This window comes from Camelina sativa, chromosome 14, assembly GCF_030686135.1.
Source record: "Camelina sativa cultivar CO46 ecotype springtype chromosome 14, ASM3068613v1".
Taxonomy (NCBI): domain Eukaryota; kingdom Viridiplantae; phylum Streptophyta; class Magnoliopsida; order Brassicales; family Brassicaceae; genus Camelina; species Camelina sativa.
Window position 1 is genome coordinate 27,919,667 of NC_141893.1, and position 21,114 is coordinate 27,940,780.

The 21,114-nt window shown below is 38.7% G+C and overlaps 3 protein-coding genes across 13 annotated transcripts; 2 read left to right on the forward strand and 1 right to left on the reverse strand.

Moving 5' to 3' along the window:
• Positions 1-1,909: 1,909 nt before the first annotated feature.
• LOC104743959 (glutathione S-transferase T3-like) lies at positions 1,910-2,473 on the reverse strand. The gene has a single exon (XM_010464986.1). The coding sequence runs from the start codon at positions 2,471-2,473 to the stop codon at positions 1,910-1,912; it is 564 nt and encodes a 187-aa protein (XP_010463288.1).
• A 1,892-nt stretch (positions 2,474-4,365) lies between these two features.
• LOC104742370 (surfeit locus protein 1-like) lies at positions 4,366-6,578 on the forward strand. 4 transcript variants are annotated; one of them, XM_087485891.1, is made up of 6 exons: positions 4,366-4,585; positions 4,679-4,806; positions 4,892-5,124; positions 5,377-5,554; positions 5,657-5,943; positions 6,039-6,578. In XM_087485891.1, exons 2-6 carry the CDS (start codon positions 4,705-4,707, stop codon positions 6,328-6,330), a joined length of 1,092 nt encoding a protein of 363 aa, XP_087342017.1. In that variant the 5' UTR covers positions 4,366-4,585; positions 4,679-4,704; the 3' UTR covers positions 6,331-6,578. The 4 variants fall into 4 exon arrangements, with proteins under 4 accessions (XP_087342017.1, XP_010461673.2, XP_010461671.2 ...); XM_010463371.3 differs by having other exon boundaries at positions 4,369-4,585; positions 5,660-5,943; XM_010463369.3 differs by having other exon boundaries at positions 4,372-4,585; positions 4,715-4,806; positions 5,660-5,943.
• Positions 6,579-15,146: 8,568 nt separating this feature from the next.
• On the forward strand, positions 15,147-21,092 carry LOC104742372 (uncharacterized). 8 transcript variants are annotated; one of them, XM_010463373.3, is made up of 11 exons: positions 15,147-16,339; positions 16,427-16,684; positions 16,929-17,171; positions 17,291-17,440; positions 17,717-19,104; positions 19,448-19,521; positions 19,602-19,683; positions 19,774-19,899; positions 19,978-20,084; positions 20,535-20,692; positions 20,794-21,092. In XM_010463373.3, the coding sequence occupies exons 1-11, from the start codon at positions 15,899-15,901 to the stop codon at positions 20,971-20,973; spliced, it is 3,207 nt and encodes a 1,068-aa protein (XP_010461675.2). In that variant the 5' UTR covers positions 15,147-15,898; the 3' UTR covers positions 20,974-21,092. The 8 variants fall into 8 exon arrangements, 2 of the variants coding, with proteins under 2 accessions (XP_010461675.2, XP_019091789.2); XR_015579561.1 differs by having other exon boundaries at positions 15,682-16,339; positions 19,770-19,899; XR_015579563.1 differs by having other exon boundaries at positions 15,683-16,339; positions 19,281-19,521.
• The last annotated feature ends 22 nt before the right edge of the window (positions 21,093-21,114 follow it).

Consider the following 21,114-nt stretch of genomic DNA (forward strand, 5'->3'; position numbering starts at 1 on the left):
AGTTTTAGGACTGTTCTTGCATTAGAGTTTAGTTGCATTGCATTTGCATCTTTTCATGCATAAACAGATGATTTTGGAGCTTAAGGAGCATGGAAGCAATCATGAGGAGAAAGCAAGAGAGCTAAGGCTGAAGAACCAACGTCCGGAGTCCAACTCGACTGCCCACTCGACCAGACACTCGACCGTGTGCTGAGAGGGACTCGACCGAGTGGGAGGAGCACAAGAGGAGCCAACTCGACCGGTCACTCGACCGAGCACCAGGTCGAGTTGGTCGAGCCGCCTGGCTATTTTGTCTTTTAGCGTTTTTAGGGCTTCCACTATATTTTCTATATAAGGGCTTGTACCTGCAGCCACCAAAGGAGTCCAGATTTTTAGAGAGTCAAAAACCTAGTTTTTACCTTTTTTAGAATTATTCCTTTTGACTTTTATTTTCATAGATCTTGCACTTCTTTTAAAAGGAGAAAAGACTAAATTCTTCAATATTGTTGGTTTCATAACTTTCTTAATATTGAGAATTTGAGTTTGGTTCTTTCTTCAATATTGTAGATCTTTGATTTATCTTTCTAATGATGCAAGTTTCAGTATTTTCTGTCTTTATGATTTTGATGTTCATCATGTATGCTTGTGAGTAGTTGCTTAGGATCTTGAGGATGGGTTAGGCTGGGTTGTGTTTGAGGTTTGTTTTATTTGGTCAAGCTTGATTGTTGTAGATCTCTTCTAGGCTAGATGTTCTTAATGCTGATCCTATATCTGAGAGGGTAGGATCTGATTTCAAGCCTCTTAGCATCACACCAATGTCTAAGGAGCATAGATAAGGCTAGATCTAGAGACTATCATTAGGCTTGCTAAGAGATTAGAAGTCTTGTTTGATTTTTTGACATATTGCATAATGCATGCTTGTGTAGATTCTTTACTTTGTGAGAACAAGTCTAGAGATGCATGAGTTTGATTGTTTCTTGCCATGAGAGTGGATTAAACATGTCTTAGAAATATATGTCTAGAGATTAGCTCAAGTTGTTTGAGATTTGTTGACCAAGTTAGATGACCTCAATCATAGTCCAGCCCATGAATCCCTCCTCAAGACCTTCCTTGTTTATTGATTTCTTAGCTTAAATCCTGTTGTTTGATCGTTGTTTGATTCGTTTTGGTATTTCTCTGTTTTTCTTGTGTTGCTCTGTTTTGCGTATTTGTCCAGCTCGACCCTGCACTCGATCAGCACTCGATCGAGTGCTTGCTCGAGTTCCAACCCAGAACTTGTGTTTATGATTTGTGTTTGTCCTGTTTCACCCTAGTTGCATTTCTGTTGCATTCATTTAGTATCTTGTTCATTACTTACCTTGCATTAGTTCAATACTTGCATTTCCATTGTTTCTATTTCTGTTTGTCATAATCACTTTGTTCCATTGGCTTTTAGCTCCTAGTTCTTGTACTTTTACTTTCTGCACTTTCCATTTCATCATAGGATTGTTAGTGACAAACAACCTTTACATCTGACTTGACTTAGACTCATATGCACATCTTGATTGTTCACAAACACTCAGATTGGATTGACACCTCTTATACTACAATTGCATAAGGGGAATTGAAACACCCTGACATCCATTCATTCATAAGTCATCATTCCATACATCATTCACCACCACCTACAAAAATATTCAGTTTCAGACATCTTTTGGAGTTCTTTCATGCCCTCCGAATCCTTCTGTTTTATCTCCCACATGTGACTAAACTCCGCAGATGGTGCAGCCTTCTCTTTACCTTTGTTCCTTACACTTTTTGTTGCCTTTATGCCCGCGGGCCTACTCTCGTGCTCACCAACGACAGAACCCGTGGATGGTACAACATCATCAGCTTTTCTTTTGTTAGAGCTGGTTTTCTTCGGAGTGGGGTTCATAGTCTTTAGGTTTGTCTATTTCTGTTCATAGCGTAGCACATTCCAAGCATACTCCAAACCAAACTTCTTCTTGTACAGCTTAGTGTAGATTTGGTGAGCATTTTGTAAAACATCTACATCGTTTATGCCACTAGCTTTCTCACCCTCTACCTCTGCAAAAGCTCCACAGAACCTGCTCACTTCCTTACTGATTTTTTGCCATCTTTGTCTACAATGGTCAGGGCGCCTAAGCTCAGCACCACCACGGACATGACTACTTGTTTCGTAATAGTCTCCTATACGGATCCAAAAGGACCCTGCCTGTTGCCCATTCCCAACTACTACATCCTTCGATGTGTTTAACCAGCCGCTTATTAGGACTAAGTCGTCTTGTGTGGACCATATCCTTCTCTCCCTATGCTGTTCTGCTGTCTCTTCTGATTGACTAGGAGGTTGACTCGGCTGTGAACTTGGTTGTGAACTAAAAGCAGGGATTTGATAGGAACCAATGTTTACATTGGGAGCAAAGCTGTCATATGGGAAGTTAAGAAGGCTAAAGTAGGGTTGAGACTGACTGTTAGGAGTATTGTTTGATTCCATAGCAATCAGAATTAAACAAGGAAGAGATATTATTCGAAGGTTCTTAGAGATTGGAAGAAAGAAGCCAACAAGATGGATGATAGAAGAGAAGTAAAAGATATGAGAGATTGATAGAAGAGTCGGATGTTATATAGAGAACTTAAGAAGCAAACAAGATGGATGATAGAAGAGAAATAATAGATATGAGAGATTGCCATCATTAAATCAAAAGTTTGGTGTTGTTAGAGAGTTTTAATTGTAAATAACCATTACCTACTTCTCAGAAGTAAATAAAGGTCATTTAGTGTTTTTTAAAAGTAAATCTCTCATAGATTTGTTAACTACTCAACTAGATTTGTTAAAGCATTCATAATTTTCAAACCTTTTCAAACCTTTCATAAGCTACTCGGTTTCAAAAGTTTAAAAATTTTCGAGAGTTTCACAAGTTTTTAAAAGTTTCAAAAGTTTTTAAGACAACTCAAACCTACAAAGCAAAACTACAATCACAACAACTAACCAAAACCTTTCATAAGCTACTCGGTTTCAAAAGTTTTTAAGACAACTCAAACCTACAAAGCAAAACAACAATCACAACAACTAACCAAAACAAAGAGACATACAAACAAACCAAATGATAAAAGGTTAGATGGTGAGACATACAAACCAAAACAAAGAGACACTAAATTCACAACAACTCAGTTAACATCTGACACCACAAAACAATTCAGATAAACTCATTACACAATCAAACAACAATTAACAAGCCACTTCAATCAAATAAAATCAGTGAATAAACACGTACACCACTCAAATCAAGAAACCAACCATGCGACTTACCTTTTACTTTCGAGCAACCGCAGGTTTCTTGAAGGATCCGATTTAACTTGCGCTAGTTAACCTCACCTACAAGCCTCTGAAACAAAAAAAATTCAATTTTAATACATGAGTGTTATTGTTGATTTCAAATTCAAAATACAACTCTCGGAATTCAATCATAGATAAGCTCAATAAAATTGTATATTGATTAATCAAAACCATTAATTCACAGATGAAACAAACCCTATGACAGATGAAACAAACCCTATGACAGATGAGACAAATCCTATACTAAACCGAAACCTAATTCACAGATTTGAGATTAACCCTAAATCGATGAAACATCCAAGAAACAAAGAGTGAAAGAGGAAACGACGGAACTACCTTCTCTATATGGCCGGAGATTTGCCCGACAAAGGAGAGGAGGAGGCAAAGGCTCGTCAAGAAGATTTCGACTTCACCTTCAAATCGCCGGACAGATCAATCGAAAAAAGAAGGGAATTGAAACGAATTTGTCGGAGAAGTTATGCAAAGATCGACTGCTAGATAGAAGAGCTTTCGATTTTGGTGTTTCAATTGCCGGAAAACAAACCTTCGGTGGTGAATATAGCGAGAACGAAGCTTTCGCCGTTTTGGAGAGAAAGACAAACCCTAGACTCGATTTCGAAGAAGGATGAGAGAAATGAATATTTTTCTTTCTCTCCAAAATATCTCGACCAATCAGAATAAAGGAAAGAAAGGAGAACTGGGCTTTAGATCAGTTCTATCTCAAAACCAAAATTATTGATCTAAAACTACTATTCCTTTTTTTATTAATAGAATTGGGCTAAGAACATACCAATAGTTCTGTTTGGAAACTGTCTGTTTTTTTTGTCTTTACTCTTCTTTACTCTTGTGTATGTGAATAAAAGACAATAAAATCTTTTAGATTTTGTTGAAAGTCTAGTTTGTTTATTATTTTTCTTTCAATAGTTGTTACAAAATATTTCCACCAACACGTCAACAGAGATGATAATAATTTTATAAGTTGGTGCCATGTGCTTATAAATCAGAAAAAAAAAACATTAAATAAAGAGTTGGTCAAAGCTCGTCGAGTCGTCGTCGTCATTATAAGATTTAGAATCTTGGACTTGGAGGAGACAAGGAGAAGAATCTTGAAGGAGACAAAGATGGCTAAACTCTTCTCTAAGACTTTAACGAGGTTGATCTCTCACAGTCACAGGTCTTCTTCATTTTCTACGACTAGCAATCTCTCTGCTGCTCCACAAACTCCCAACCTTGAGAGCAAATGGATTGTTTCGGTTAAACCACCTGCAAGTAAGTATCACGTGTGCTCTCTCTAAGCCCAAATTTGTGATTAAGCTCTCAATCTTGGTGATATATATATATATATATACATATATTCTCAAGGATGAAGATGGAGTTTTGTTTTCAAAATGTTTGGAGAGAGGAGAGTAGGGTCAGTGTGGTTATGGTACTTGGCTGCATCCATTACCTACGGTATCGGGGAGGCGTATAAGTCCCAACAAACAGAAGTGGTTTGTGATTGTCATTTATATATTAACCTATCCGATATATGTGTAGTTCTGCTAAAGAAACTTGTTCACACTCTTTTGTTTCAAGGCCAAGAAACTTGTCGATGTCAGACTAAAATGCTTGGAAGCGAAACCAAGGAAGCTGAATACAGTGATGAATGTGGACGAGTTAGGATTTCAACGGGTTGTATGCAAAGGCGTTTTTGATGTGAAAAGATCGATCTATGTTGGTCCAAAGCCTAGATCCAAGTCGTCTAAAGATTCAGAAAATGGGTTCTATGTTATTACACCTCTTTTGCCAATCCCAAATGAACCAAATAGGTGAGGACTTTGTGATCTTAATTATATATATATCATCTAGACTCAAATATCTTGTTGCTTATGTATTAAGGTGTTGATTGTGTATGTGTTTGGATGCAACATCTAGAGTAGATGCAGATTTTGCACGTTTCTTTACTTGGATTTTGATACTAAGTTCATCTAGATGTTCTTATAAATAAGATTGCATTCACATGCAATTATACAAGACTAACATGCTCTGATAATTTTTTTGCTTCTTCCTTTTGTAACTAGTGTGAAGTCCCCTGTTCTAGTAAACCGCGGATGGGTTCCTTCCGATTGGAAAGAAAATTCTCTAGAAACTCTAGGTACTGGGATAGTTGTTTCTGCTGCAAGTGAGTCTAGAAAAGCTAATAAACAAAGCCTCTTGTCGAACTTCTGGTATACGTTTAACAACCCAATGGTTGCTGAGGTTGGTCTTCATTTCATAAACTTAAAAAGTACTCAATCCTTCATTGTATATTTTGATATCATATACAGATTAGTTATGGGATTTTTTCTTTTTTCTTTTTAGCAGGACCATGTCTCTAGGGCTATGCATGTGGAAGTGGTTGGTGTGATTAGGAAAAATGAAACTCCAAGCGTATATACTCTAGTAAATTATCCAAGGTCGCTTGCGTGGTTCTACCTTGACGTTCCTAAACTGGCTCCAGCCATGGGATTTGGTGAGGACACAATGTATATAGAGAATACATACAAAGTTATGGATGAAAGTAAACCTTATCCAGCTGCGAGAGACGTTCAGAACTTGATTCTTAGTAAAGATTTACCACTGGGCTATTACTACCACACATTGTTATGGTACATTACTTCAACTTTATTTTCACTCATTACTGGTTTATGTTTTGTTTAATTAGTTTGTTTATGGTGGTGCGCGTGATTGTTTCTATGTGCAGTTTCTGGAGCTCCATGTTTTGCTTTGGCAAGGCCAAATCGATTATGGTCGAAAAATATACAAAATATAGTCTTAACCCAATACTGATTCCAATATTTGTTCTCTTCTATATATCTACCAAAATATATAGTCTACGTAGCTTATTTAGTAAAATAGACACAGTTGGTGTTGGGTGTGTCACTAAACTCGACTCAGGAAAAGCCAACGAATACATCTGCCATAACCAAATAACCAAGACTAAGCCAGAGAAAAATAAAAATAAATACCGAAGTCAAAGGAAAACCCATAAATGAAGGAGCAATCAGTTGGAGTCTTTGGAGATGCCGTTTAGATTGACCAACCGATGTGATCATGTGACAGTCATTAGTCATTACTCATTACCCTTAATTCTCTCATTTTTTATGCAATTTGGTTTACTTGCATTTCCTGGTTTAGTGTCGAATTATTGTTAACCGATCGAATTATATGTTTTTTTGAAAAGTTTATGATCCTATGGTCTACGGCCAACGGAAGAAATCAATCAAAAAGACTATCACATCTGTTTAATCTAGAATTCACACAATGAATTTGTTTGAGTGAGGAACAAATTCACTTAAGATCTTTCTCTAATATAATGGATTAAAGCTAGAAAACAAAAAGGGGTTATGATTTCTTGAAGAAGAAGATAGGGTTTTCTTAAAAACAAAGAAAAACTTAGATTTTTTGTATTAATTGCTGGATCCTTTACAATGAGAGGATATCTCTCTATTTATATAAATACATTGATTATAAAATAAGTCTATTTTCCTTAAATCTCTGATCTTCAAATATGGTAAATTTCCTCTTCTGATGATCAAATCGGGCTTAGAGGGCGGTCTCGGAGGTCGGTCAAGTGACTTCGTCGGGCTTCTTCTTATAGGCCCGTTTAGCTAGCCCAAAAGGGGGTCCCTCGGTTTAGTTAATGTGCAAAGTATATTTGGTTTACCTTCAGTTTAGATCGGTATGTTTTGGGTGCTAAATCCCGCACCAACAATTAGTCGCCCCTAGTTCGGTAGATTCGATTATCCATTCGAGTTTCCAAACTATAGAAAAAAATATTCGATCTAAACTTTAGGAAAACTGAATTCCGAGCACGCGAACTGATGTTGTGCGTCAGGACTCGTCGCCTCGTTAAAACCTTCTCCGGTAAACCACATGGGAGAAAACCCGAAGTAAGAAAAAAGAGTATGAGTCATGATCCTAACGTCTTTTGCGCCCTCATACGGACGGTCTCGCCGATGGTTGCCTTGGCTGCGTCGATCTCTTAGTCTTCTTGGACGAATGCTTGGACGAAGTGGTTGATCTTGTTTCTTGAAGTCCTGGATGAACTCTTGGTCTGAGTTTTCCCGCGAGTGATACGAGTGTCCGAAAGGTGTCCCGGTCTGGCTCGAGCGTCGCTTGACGCGTGTCCGATCTCGTGCTCACATCACGCACCATAGCAGTTCCTAATCCAAGTTGAGACGTGTCGCATATCATAATGATTTTTTGTAAGTTGGTCGCTCTCTTCATTGCTGACCAGCTAGCTCGCAATTCCGGAAGAGGAAGCTCTATCTTTGCAGGCTATTTAGGTTTGTGATCTCCGAAATGAATGATGAACTCGAAGTGAGGTGTATGAGGACGACCTGGCACTGAAACGTCAGAGGACGACCTGAAACAAAAAGTTGTATGAGGAAGAACTGAGAAGTTTTCCAAAGACGAACTGGAAAGTTGTCTGAAGGAAGAGCTGAGAAATTTTCCGAAGACGAACTGAGAAGTTGTCTGAAGGAAGAACTGAGAAGTTTTCCGAAGACGAACTGAAAGGTTGTATGAAGACGAACTGAGAAGTTTTCCGAAGTTGTCTGAAGTAAGAACTGAGAAGTTTTCCGAAGACGAACTGGAAAGTTGTCTGAAGGAAGAACTGAGAAGTTTTCTAAAGACGAACTGGAAAGTTGTCTGAAGGAAGAACTGAGAAGTTTTCCGAAGATGAAATGAAAAGTTGTCTGAAGGAAGAACCGAGAAGTTTTCCGAAGACGAACTGAGAAGTTGTCTGAAGGAAGAACTGAGAACTTTTCCGAAGACGAACTGAGAAGTTGTCTGAAGGAAGAACTGAGAAGTTTTCCGAAGTTTTCCGAAGACGAACTGAAAAGTTGTCTGAAGGAAGAACTGAGAAGTTTTCCGAAGACGAACTGAAAAATTGTCTGAAGGAAGAACTGAGAACTTTTCCGAAGACGAACTGAGAAGTTGTCTGAAAGAAGAACTGAGAAGTTTTCCGAAGACGAACAGGAAAGTTGTCTGAAGGAAGAACTGAGAAGTTTTCCGAAGACGAACTGGAAACTTGTCTGAAGACATAATGAGAAGTTGTCTTATTTGGACGAATTGTTTTTGCAAGAAATAAAGTTTTCACTCTATTCGGAATTTTACACGAGGCGGGACGTTTCCCGCCTTACATCGAGTAATCCTTATTGAGTAATTTAACCCAAGCGTACATGCGCTTTGGCGGAGGGCGAAGTACGGGACTTCGGCTTACCTCCTTTGTTCCAATTTGGAAGTCGGACGGTAAAATTTAAAACTCTGGGTTCGGCTTACATATCCGTCCAAACCGGAACTTGCGAAACAATTCAAAAAAGAATTCTCTGGGTTCGGCTTATCTCTCGTCAGAGAGTTTGAGGTGTGAAATAAAAACTTTGGGTTCGGCTTATTCCTCGATTAAAAGTTTAAAGGGAGCGAGATATTGGGCTCGACTTATTTCCCTTTTAAAAGTTTGAGGGGAGCGAGATACTGGGCTCGGCTTATTCCCCTTTTGCGGTTTGACGCGAGTCGAGCATCTGGCCAGGATGTCGAAAGATTTTGTATGACTCACAAAGATTCAAACCGAACTGAATCTATTTGATGATGAACTGAAATCGAAGTTGTATGCAGACGAGCTGAAACTGAACTTATTTGAAGACAAACTGAAACTGAAACTGTCTAAAGAAGGATTGAAAATGGAGCTGTCCGAAGAAAAACTAAAACTGGAGCTATCTGAAGACGAATTGAATCTAAGTTATCTGAGGATGACTTGAAACTGAGGCGTCAGAAGATGACCTGAAAGTGAGGTGTCTGAAGATGACCTAAAAAGTTGTCCGAAGGACGAACTGAGAAGTTGTCCGAAGGATGAACTGAAAAGTCAGTTGTCTGAAGGACGAACTGAGAAGCTGTCCGAAGACAAACTGAACAGTCGTCTGAAGGCGAACTGAGAAGTTAGTTGTCTGAAGGACGAACTGAAAAGTTGTCTGTAGACGAACTGAACAGTTATCTGAAGGACAAACTGAGAAGTTGTCCGAAGATGAGCTAAACATGTCCGTTTAAAGAAATGTTCATCCTTGAATTGCGAGCGTGGAACCCGGCTTTTTGCACTAATGAGTTCGGAGTCCCGAACTGAGTTTATACGAGGCATTGCTCGTTTTTTTTTTTTTTTTTTTTTTTTTTTTTTTTTGCGAGGCATGACTCGGCTTGTGTTTTGTTTTTTAACGAGGCGTGGCTCGGTTACGAGACAAGACTCGGCTTCTTCTCTTTTTTTTTTTTTTTGGCGAGATAAGTCTCTGCTTGCTTCACACTGATCATATATGCCATCATGTTGAAGAGATCTCTTACAGTAGCGATTCATGTAATAATAGAGCTCAATTCTATCGTGGAATAAATAATCAAGAATACTAAGCATGTGATAAAGAGGATATCAAATCAAATGCATATGATCAAATGATAATGATTTTCAAGTTCATGTGTTTTGATGATTCTATATGGCATGAGGATATCTAGCGCAACCTGATTTGAGTAAATTAACATATATGAATGTATAGAAAACTTATCTCGATAAATGTGTCAGACAGAATGTGTCTGTTTTAGAAACACGGTGATAGCTTTTGGTAGGAATAGCCGATTGACATGAAATTGGTCTTGTTAGATAGATAATCTTCGGGGCTTCAAACTGATATGTTGATCGGCGTCTGGCGCTTTCTAGAGTGGCAGAAAATTGCTTCCAAAGTCGGCTATTTGGACAAGTCAGATCTATCATTTAGAGTTTTGACAGATCACACCTGTTGAGGGAAATTTGTGATAAATTTCTTGAAACAGCTCGGCTCCAGGCGAGGTTGGTCTCATAAGAGAGATGAGACTCGGGGCTTCAAACTGATATGCAGATCGACTATATATTCTATATTGATTCCTGGGAATATCGTCATGATGTAAGACGATCTGACAATTGCGGACAGGCTGCATCTGCTCAAACAAATTAGTCGTAAGTTGAGATACAGAGCACCGATTGAGGCATAGTCGATATTGTTAGAAAGCTAAGTCTTGGAGCTTAAAGTTTATATGTATCTCGATTCTTGTTTCATTCTAGATCGGCGGCGAACTACTTTTCAGGTCATGACGGAGAACTGATAGCTAGACTTTCGACCAGGATGCGTCAGTTCGGAAGTAGGGTGATTAATTTCGGTAGACACTTCGGACTGAGTTGAGATTGGCTTTTTTGGGAAGATAAACCTCTTAGCTTCAGAATGATATGTATACCGGCTCTAGGTTCCATCTAGATCGGTGGCAAACTGCTCTCCAAGTCGAGATGACGAACTGACAGCTATAGTTTGAACAGGATGTGTCAGTTCGGAAATAGGGCGATAACTTTCGATAGACACTTTGGAATGGGTTGAGGTCGCCTTCTCCGGAAATTTGACTCTAAGGCCTATCCGTGGATGGGTTGTGCGTAATTTGGGTCATAGTAATTTGTCGGGAAATCGATCCCGAAGGTTGCCTGGTGCGATGAAGACGGATCTGTGTTTTAACAGATTGTATATGCTGCAAACAAACGGTGATATTTTTCGGCAGACATGTCCAATCAATATGAAACCGGTTTCTATGGAAAGATGATTCTCGGGGCGATATATGAGTAGGCTATTCATAACCCAGTTCGGCGGAGTCGGCTGGTAAATCGTCTCGGAGATCGACTGGTCGGGACCCGTCAGATCTATATTAATTTCGACATATAGAATATACGGCAGTGAGAGGGCGATATCTCTCTGAAGAAAACTCCGATTAAAACGAAATTGAGTTCTGTGGAAAGATTATTTCAGGGCAATCCATAGATAGGTTATTCACGACCTGATTCGTTGTACGCATCCTGAAAATCGATCCCGAGGCTGGCTGGTTAAAAACAGACGAATCTATATTTGAAGGATAAAGTATGTTGCAGAGAAACTGCAATATCATCCAGACGAGAGCTCGGATTGGAACGAAATCTAGTTCCACGGAAAGCTACTATTTGGGGCAATCCGTAGATAGGTTACTCGTCTTCTAGTTTGTCGGGAACTGCCAGGAACTCGCCTTGCAAGGAGGCGGTTCGGATGGTTGAACTTGATCTTCTGGTTTGTCTTAGGTTTGGTAGTAGAGAGAGGAAACGTAGAACTTGTGTAAGGATCCCCACAGACGGCGCCAATTGTTGAATCTAGAATTCACACAATGAATTTGTTTGAGTGGGGAACAAATTCACTTATGATCTTTCTCTAAAATAATGGATTAAAGCTAGAAAACAAAGAGGGTTATGATTTCTTGAAAAAGAAGATAGGGTTTTCTTAAGAACAAAGAAGAACTTAGATTTTTTGTATTAATTGCTGGATCCTTTACAATGAGAGGATATCTCTCTATTTATATGAATACATTGATTACAAAATAAGTCTATTTTCCTTAAATCTCTGATCTTCAAATATGGTAAATTTCCTCTTCTGATGATCAAGTCGGGCTTAGGGGGCGGTCTCGGAGGTCGGTCAAGTGACTTCGCCGGGCTTCTGCTTATAGGCCCGTTTAGTTAGCCCAAAAGGGGGTCTCTCGGTTTAGTTAATGTGCAAAGTCTATTTGGTTTACCTTCGGTTTAGATCGGTATGTCGTGAGTGCTAAATCCTGCACCGATAATATCTGTTAAGCAAGAGTTTGTTTTTTTAACAATGTGGTAGATGTACAAAAAAGAGGACTTAACAAAGGGAAAAAAAAGTAGATTTTACGACATATCATCATAGTTTCATACATTACAAAAACTGAAAACATATAGTACTGAGCGTAGACATAACATGAGTCTTAAGTCATACATAGATAACACAAACTGAAAACAAACATCAAAGAGAGACATAACATAATAAATCACACATAACACAAACTGAAAACATCCTTTGTACCACTTGTGGTTCTTTGACACAGATCAACACGCTCCTTTCCAAGTGGTCTTGACTCTTGATCTTGAATATACAACAAGTAAAAGAGGAAAAAAACAAAAAAGTCAGAACAAAAACAAGACACTAATTAGACAAGAACAATACTAATCAGACTAGCTACCAAAACATAACAATATATAAGTCAAAACAAAGATTATAGACGAAGCATAAACAAGTAGAGAAGCTGAAACAAAGCATATGGCAAACCTCAAGATGGTACTGGTCTAATGACCTACTCTTCAATGGTTTCAGTCGTGGTACCAAGTGATTCATGGAAATTAAGCTCTTCAAACATTTCAGCCAAGTTTGCAAGTTTTTCCTCTGCAATAGAATTCCTCAACCATTGTTGTGTGTATACCAAAGCTTCTGTCATATAAGGTGTCAAACAACTTCGAAAAGGATCCAAAATACGACCGCTGGTACTAAAAGCTGATTCCGAAGCAACAGAAGACACTTGTACAGCTAGAATATCTCCTGCTAACTCTGCCAAGACAGGATACTTCTGATTGTTACGCCTCCACCATGCTAAAACATCATAATCCATACCCAAACTATTATGATCTCGTTTCACAATTTTCTCCAGCAAGTAGACGTCAAGCTCACAACATAGTTCTTCATTTCTAACTTCATTGTCCATCTCCATGTAAACTTCATTAGACCTATCATATTCATCATCATCAGATAGATCAAAGACAACACTTGGCTGGTCAAACTCTGTATGTCCACTTCTTGATCCAAGGGTCTCACTTGGTCTAAGAATCATCACATACTCTTCATACAGCTCCTTCAAAACACGTTTAATTGATGTTCTGAGATGGTTACTTTCCATGGTATTTTTTCCATAGAGTTTGTCAATACAAATAGTAGCAAACTGCATCTTGTTTCTTGGATCCATCACACTTGCAATAATCACTAGTGGATTCATATTCAAAATGCCATCCCAATATTTGTCAAACTTAGCCCTCATACTTCCTGCTTGGTTCCTTACTCTTTCATCATTGTGGGTGCTTAGTGTGATCAAATTCTTCTCCACAATGAAAATCTCATTGGTAACACATGCTGGAAGTCACGGATTTAGAAGCTGAAAACGCTAATGTGCAGTTGAAAAAGATTTTCAGAAACTTTACCATCTTTCCCACTTCTTCCCAATCTGCATTAGATGGTGGTCCAATCCGTTTTTGTGGCGGTAAATCCCTCACGACTCCATCCTCATCTGTTTCATGCTCAAGGAAGTATTCATTGTATGGCATGTCTTCTTCTAGCATCTTCTGGAAAGCAACCCGTAGCTTAAGTGCAGCACTCAACATAAGATAGGTTGAATTCCATCGAGTGACAACATCCAGACACAAGCTGCCTCTAGACACATTTCCAGTCTCGACACGCAATTCAAATGATTTATACCTTTTACTAGATGACCGCACATACTTCACCGCATTTCGAATGGCAACAATACTCTGTCTCACATGCGCTAAACCATCCCTCACAATCAGATTTAAGATGTGAGCACAACAACACATATGTAAAAAATTTCTATCTCGAATCAAGGCATTACCTTCCTTCAGCCTCAAAGCATCCATGAATAACCGTAGAGCTTTGTCATTTCCTTTCGCATTGTCAACCGTTACAGTGAATACTTTCTCAATCCCCCATTCTTCTAAGCATTGGACAAGGTGTGATGCAATTGTTTCCCCCTTTATGGTCTATGACGGGCTTGAAATTGATGATCCTCTTTTGCATAACCCAATTTGCATCGATCCAATGTGCTGTTACAACCATGTAACTACATGAGGTCGTAGGAGCTACCCAAATGTCTGTAGTGAGAGATATCCTCTTCTTCTCACTTGTGAACAGCTTCTTCAAAGCAACTTTTTCTTGCAAAAACATTGCAAAGATATCCTTCGTCGCTGTCCTTCGGCAGTGAACATGATAACATGGCAGCAAATTAAAGAAAAATCGTCTAAAGCCCTCTGATTCAACAAAGGAGAATGGCAGCTCATTTAACACTATCATCTCATTGACTGATCTTAAAGACAGTTCTTTGTCATACTTCATGGTAGTTGTCATGACACCACTAGGATCACTACTTAGAACCTTTTGACTTCCTGCCTCTTCATGAGCTTTGAACAACTTACATCTTGTTATGTGACCTCTCATAGTACTTGTTCCATTCGTCTTTGTGTCACACCCTATCTCTGCTCCACAATATCGACAATTGGCCAGCTTGGGATCAACAATCTGTTTAATGAAATGAGCCCACACATCCGATCTTGGAGCCATTTGTTTCCTTACTTTCACCAAAGGAGAATCAGAGGTTGATTTAGCAGTTGTGCCACTTTTTTGCCTTTTAGATCCACTAGTTGCAGTAGGTTGTCGAGGTTCTTCTTCTTCTCCTTCAACCTCTTCTTCAAACATGTTATCGTTGTTGTCTTGAGAAGACATCTACAAAGCATAAAGTCACAACCATTAGCTATATTTCACAAAAAAAACTCCAAGAACAGAGAAAATAATAGCAACAAACACGTATCAGTTGATAAAGACGAAAGACAAAAAATATCAACACACATGTATAGAACAAGAAAAAAAAGTGTATCTAGTTTTTTGTTCAAACTTCATACATAATTATATATCTTTATCTTACGCAAATGGCTCCAATTGCTGTTGTTTAATTCACAGCAAAATCATCACCAATAAAGATTCATAGTTTTATCTTACTCATAAATCAAAATCACTAAACCTCAACCAATAATAGAAAAAAACAATCCAAGTAATATAATATAACAACAAGACAACAACAACTAATATTCTAAATTTCTAATACTCTATGACGTTTGATTAAGAGAATTAGAGAACTAAAGAAGATCAAAGTCAAAACTGTAATCTATAATGAAGTAGAGAAAAAAAAAGATGAAAAATCAAATAAATGAATCTCACCAAACAGAAGTTAAGCTGAGACTGAGATGATGCAGAAACTAAGCTAAGAGTCTGAGAATGCAGAGATGAAATTAAATTGAAGCAGACAGGAAGTAGAATCACGTCGTTCGTGTCACGTAAAAGAGGCGAAGAGAAGCTTGAAAAAGTGAAATGAAGAGACTATTGTCTATTAGATTTAATTAAGTTCGGTTAACCGATCGGTTAAGTGGAACCGAACCGAAATAACCGAGAACCGATTTTAGTTTTAGAAGTTTGTCGATCGGTTTAACCCTAATAACCGAAACCGAACCGAATACCCAAAATTTCGGTTCGGTTCGGTTCGGTTACTTCGGTTCAGTTTTTTGTCCCAAGGCTAGGTTTGTTTGATTCTTGAAAGGGCATGTCAGCTAGGTGGTTTACTGAAATTTGATGCATGTGACAAAAAGACAAAATTACCCTTTAAACTATATTTATTTTATTTTATTTTGTTTTGTTTCTCCCCAATCATTCGTTTTCCAGTTTCCTCCTTTGTTCCTTCTCTCTCTGCATCAGCATCAGCCATGGCGGTTTCTATCATTATCCCTCCAAAACCTCCTTTCTTCTTCCCTCTCTAGGCCTTCCTCTCTGTCTCTCTCTCTCGATTCCGTCTCCTCATCTCCTCGACGGTTCTTCATTTCTTTCCCCGAGAAGCTTCCTTCAATTTTCCCCGATTTCAATGGCAATTGTGACGGGAGATCGCTATATTGAGAAGCTACAGAAGTTTCTAGAACAAGAAGCCGAGTCTCTTCTCGAAGAAACCACGATTCTCAAGCTTAATCCCGCTGGTCTTCACTACCTCCATCTCCGTCTCGAGTCTCTCCGTGAACTCGAGCGCATGCTCTCTGGCGCTCCTGTTGATTACCTTCGCGCTTACGTTTCCGATCTCGGAGATTACCGCGCTCTCGAGCAGCTCCGTCGTATGCTCCGTATCCTCACTTCACTTAAGGTCGTTTCCACGCTTCCTTCTCCTGCTCGTGATCCCACTCCTCTCTCTCTTATTCCCTTTGGTAGGCTTAAGGTTTTGGAACTTCGTCGCTGTGATTTGTCTACTTCTCCGGCCAAAGGCTTGCTTGAGCTCCGCCACACTTTGGAAAAAATCATCTGCCATAACTCCACTGTCAGCTTTGCTTCCTACTTCTTACTTCCTTTGTGCTGCTTTAGGTTGTATAAAGAAATTGAACACTGTTATTCTCGTTTGATATAGGATGCTTTGCGGCATGTGTTTGCGAGTAGAATTGCAGAGATAACGAATTCGCCAGAGTGGAATAAGTTGTCGGTCATATCTTGTGCCTGTAACCGTCTTGTGCTTATGGATGAGTCCTTGCAGCTTCTGCCAGCTGCTGAGTCTCTTGATCTGAGTCGAAATAAGTTTGCAAAAGTGGATAATCTTCGGAGATGCACCAAACTGAAGCACCTTGATCTAGGTTTCAATCATCTTAGAACAGTCTCGCATTTGAGTCAGGTAGGAGACTTCAATCTTCAGCATATCCTTGCATTGTTTTTTTTTTTTTTTTTTTTTTTTTTTTTTTTTTTTTTTTTTAAATGCAATGTTACTAATGTTTTAGTACATTTCCCTTGAAGTTTGTATACTTATAGTTCCTTATTTGAACTGCCTAGCTTGTCTCCTTAGTGGGAGAGTATGATGGTTTAATTCTGAAATCATGTATCGGAGCTGAAACATTTACTCTGGTTTTTGCACGATGCAGGTATCATGTCATCTTGTAAAACTTGTTTTGAGGAACAATGCTCTAACTACGTTGCGTGGGATTGAGAACTTGAAGTCACTCGAAGGCCTCGATGTTTCCTACAATATTATCTCCAACTTTTCAGAATTGGAGTTCCTCTGGAGTCTTTCAGCACTTAAAGAATTGTGGTTAGAAGGAAATCCAGTGTGTTGTGCTCGATGGTACAGGGCGCATGTCTTCAGCTACATTGCTCTTCCGGATAATGTAAGCTTAGTTTTAATATTCTTGTTTTAGAGACCCTGAGATCTTGTTGAGAAGGCAGAAATTGCATCATGTGAGGTTTTGCTTGTTTTTAATGCCTCTTGTGTTGTACGGATTTTCAGCTGAAGCTAGATGGCAAACATATAGGAACTAGAGAATTTTGGAAGAGGCACATCATTGTAGCCCACAGGCAGTGGGAGCCTGCCAGTCTCGGGTTCTATTCTCTAGCTAGAGAGGAAGCAAATGAAGAAGGAAGTTGTAATAGAATAAAGGTAAGCAGCCGCAAATCCATTTATATATACTTTCACACATATATAGATTATTTTCATTTGTTTGATAGTAGAATTCAGAAAAATGAAAAAAATGGAAAGAAAAGAAATTCAAGCTAATAAGAAATTGGGCATTGTGGTATGGCTTTTTGTAGAAATTTGTGAGCCACGGAGATATCGCATTCCACTTCTTTATTTGTGCTTTTCATTATCATGGTTTGTTTTGTTTGATATATAATCATCAGAAGCTTATTATGTTCCTGTTTTAACCTTTAACAGAAAAAGATCTGCCGTCTCGCTTCTATTGATTATGAGGAAAAGAGTACCTATGTGAATTCTGACGAAGATTCAGCTTCAATTGATCACGAGAACAAAGAGAATGTGAAGTGTAAAGAAGCCGATATATTTGGTCTTATCAGTAAAGTTGAAAACCTGAAGAAAGAACGTAATGTTCTGTGGTTACGAGAGTTCAAGGAGTGGATGGATCATTCGCTAGAGGATTTTGCAGATGTCAGCAAAGACAGTCCGGGTATCAATTTGGAAAAGAAGTACTCAAAGATTAGAGAAACCTCGAGGCATCGTGGTGGAACACCGAGATATGCGCCTGGGTCTTTACATGCTCCAAGAGCTAAGAGCTATAGGAAAGGTTTAGAATTAGAAGGCAATGGTTCATGTGTGGATCATAATACTGGTATGGATGATATGGAGTACGTTGAAGGTAATGAGACACAAAAGATAGCCGATGACATCTCTTCATTAAGCCTTCAGAGTACAGATCTAAATCAGAAGCATCAGGAATGTTTACACGATAAGATGGTTACCTTGTCAGTTGAATCAAAGAACCTGTTTCCTACAACACTTGTTAGCGAGAAAGTAGCTGAAAATGGAAACATGTTAACATTGGATATAACCCAGGATATGACGGGATCTACATATCCTGGGTCACCCCCTCATTATCAGAAAGATGTCTTATATCGACGACATAACTTGGTGGAAGAAATCTTGCAGTTGTCTGCAGATTCTTTTTCAGTGGCATCATCTGATAGCACAAGCAGCTGCAGTGAAGATGCTAACTACGACTCTGAGTCTGAGTATTCAAATCATGAAGAGGGGCGGTTTACAGATAATTTTTATGTGAATAGACTCAGGGAGCAGATTCATAAATCTGAAACAAACGGAACGAGCTCTTTCGATTCTCAACGGAAGAATGGTAGCATAAGTAAAACTTTGAGGACAGATGACTCGGGGAAGGAGAATACTACTAACGTTTCTGGATTGCATAATGGTGATCTTGATTCTGGTGTTAATCAGATTTACCATTTGGTTGAGAAAAGGAAAAGGAAACCAATAAAAAGATTTGTTTCTCTGCAGAAAGAGGAAAGTTGCATTCTCAGTGGAGAGACATCTCTCAGGAATGATGTAGAAATCAGTGATTCCGGTGAAGATGAGTGTATTTCTGATCATTTGCGGGGAAGTTTGTCAACAGTTTGTAGTAGTAGTAATAGCAATATTAGATTTTTGGGGACTGAAAGAGCACTTGAAGGAAAAAGCGATTTAGTAGAGGAATATTTTTCAGCTAATCTGTCAGATTCCAGTTCTCAAGAAACTTGTAGGATGTACATGAGTTGCGATCTTATACTAAAGGAAGGTTCCACATACAAGCAACGGTGAGTTATTGTTCCATTTGCATGGTTGTAGTTTATAGGTAAAGGATAGTAATGCGAGTCCCCTTCAATAGGTTTATACATTAGTATCCATATCTGATTCCTGACTTCCAAAGGAAAAAAGTGATTTCATTCTTCTCAGTATGGCTAAGCTTACTTAATATTCAATTTACTTGCAGAACTACACGATAGTCTTAGTATTAGATGTTTTGGGCTCCCTTAGATGAGTGATGAGTGAGAGAAGCCGTCTCTGAGTTTCGGCTTTTGCTTCATAGCTGGTTTGAGAAGCCACATCGTATCATGAGTTATATTTTCGCTACCCTTCTGACAATATTCTGAAATACAGGGAAGCACTGTTGCTGCTGAGTAGCCAAGACAAGCTGTACGTGCTACTCGTAGGTATGGCTACTGATTATGAAGGTTAGACTAATCAGCTGTGTTCATTGCCTAGCACGTTATTTTAATAATGCTGAGTCCTTAATGGCGATGGGTGACTGCAGGAAAAACCTTAAGTGTACTGTGTTGCCATAAAACCAAGGAATTGCAAGACGTTTCAGTTGGTCTAGGACTTCAGTTTGTGATGTTAGTCTTTTTCTTCTGATTCGACATTGTAGATTTGGTTTTGTTATCCATTGTCCATGTCCTTGAACCTTTCTCTTTCCTTCTAGGTAGGCTACACTTTTGGGAGGATGTAGAATACATATTCGTAACGAAGTGCATTGAGAAAACAACAGAATTACTCAATTTCATACAAGTTTCTGATTCCCATGCTACAGAGTTTAAATGTTCTTTGCAAAGGTAGGCTATTTAACTTTCAACTCAGAGTCGGCTATGTAAATTTTTGCTGTCATAATTTCTCTTCCATGTTAATGGCAGTCTGGAGAATATTCAGGTGGACTTGTTTGAGAAAGAAATATGTGGAGGTTTGCAGTTGAGTATATTCCAGTACAATGTTCTCCATTTTCAGAGCAGCACTCTTGGAGGTATATACTCTCTTGTCTAACTATGATATCCTAGATTGATAAAAATGGTTCATGAAAAGTTACATCTCCCCCCTGAAACTAAATGTGATTAAACCTCAAAAGAGTATTTTTTTGTCGATAATTCTGCAAACCTGTGTTTAGGCCAAATCATGCTCACATTGGCCACCTAGACTGTAGGATTAATATTCTCGATATGCCATATCCCTCCCCCTCATTTTTTTTCTCTGGTTCATATTACATGAGATCGAGAACCTTACCAGATAAAATGTATTGGGTCCCTGTTTTTTACTTAAATGCTTCAGATAAAGTTCACTCTGAATCATGAATCATGAAGCAGAACAGTTTCATCACTATTGTTGTTGTATTATTATGTTCACTGCGTCCAAAACCTCCAAATAAAAGCTATCACTGATTGACCACTAAGATTTTTGTTTGATTTAAACTAAACAGAAGTGCCGTGGCTTTGGCGGTCGCTACTTGTGGCTGGTAGGCGTCTCTTTATCTGTAATGAGGACTTCGCAGAACTTAGTTCTCGAGCTGCTTATTCTTCTTCTGCTCCATATTTCTTGCTGGACTCGTGCTGCTCTATTTATGCTATATCTGAGATGGTAATCAGTTTCTTCATTCTTCTTCCCTTTTTGCTCATACTTCATCGAGATGAGATGTCAACTTCCTTGTACAAACTTCAATGAGTATTGTTTTTGTTCAGATTGTTGAATCGGAAGGAACTGTTGTGTCATTGAAGATCATAGAGAAAAAAACAGTGAATTCAGTTGCATGGAAGCTCAAGTGGTGCAGCAAAGAGAATGCACTGAAGTTTGTAGCTTTGCTGAAAGCTCTTCACCCTAATTCCACACGATGGCCGTTGGCTGTAAGATACAGGAGATAAGTCTTTGTTTGCCTTTCCGTTAGTTCTTTTACTGGTCACTTTCTCTATCTATGTATATACATCACACATGTACATTGTTCATATTCGTTCATTTGATTCAATTTGTTTTTGGGTTAAAATTATCTCTTAATCCCTCTCTGT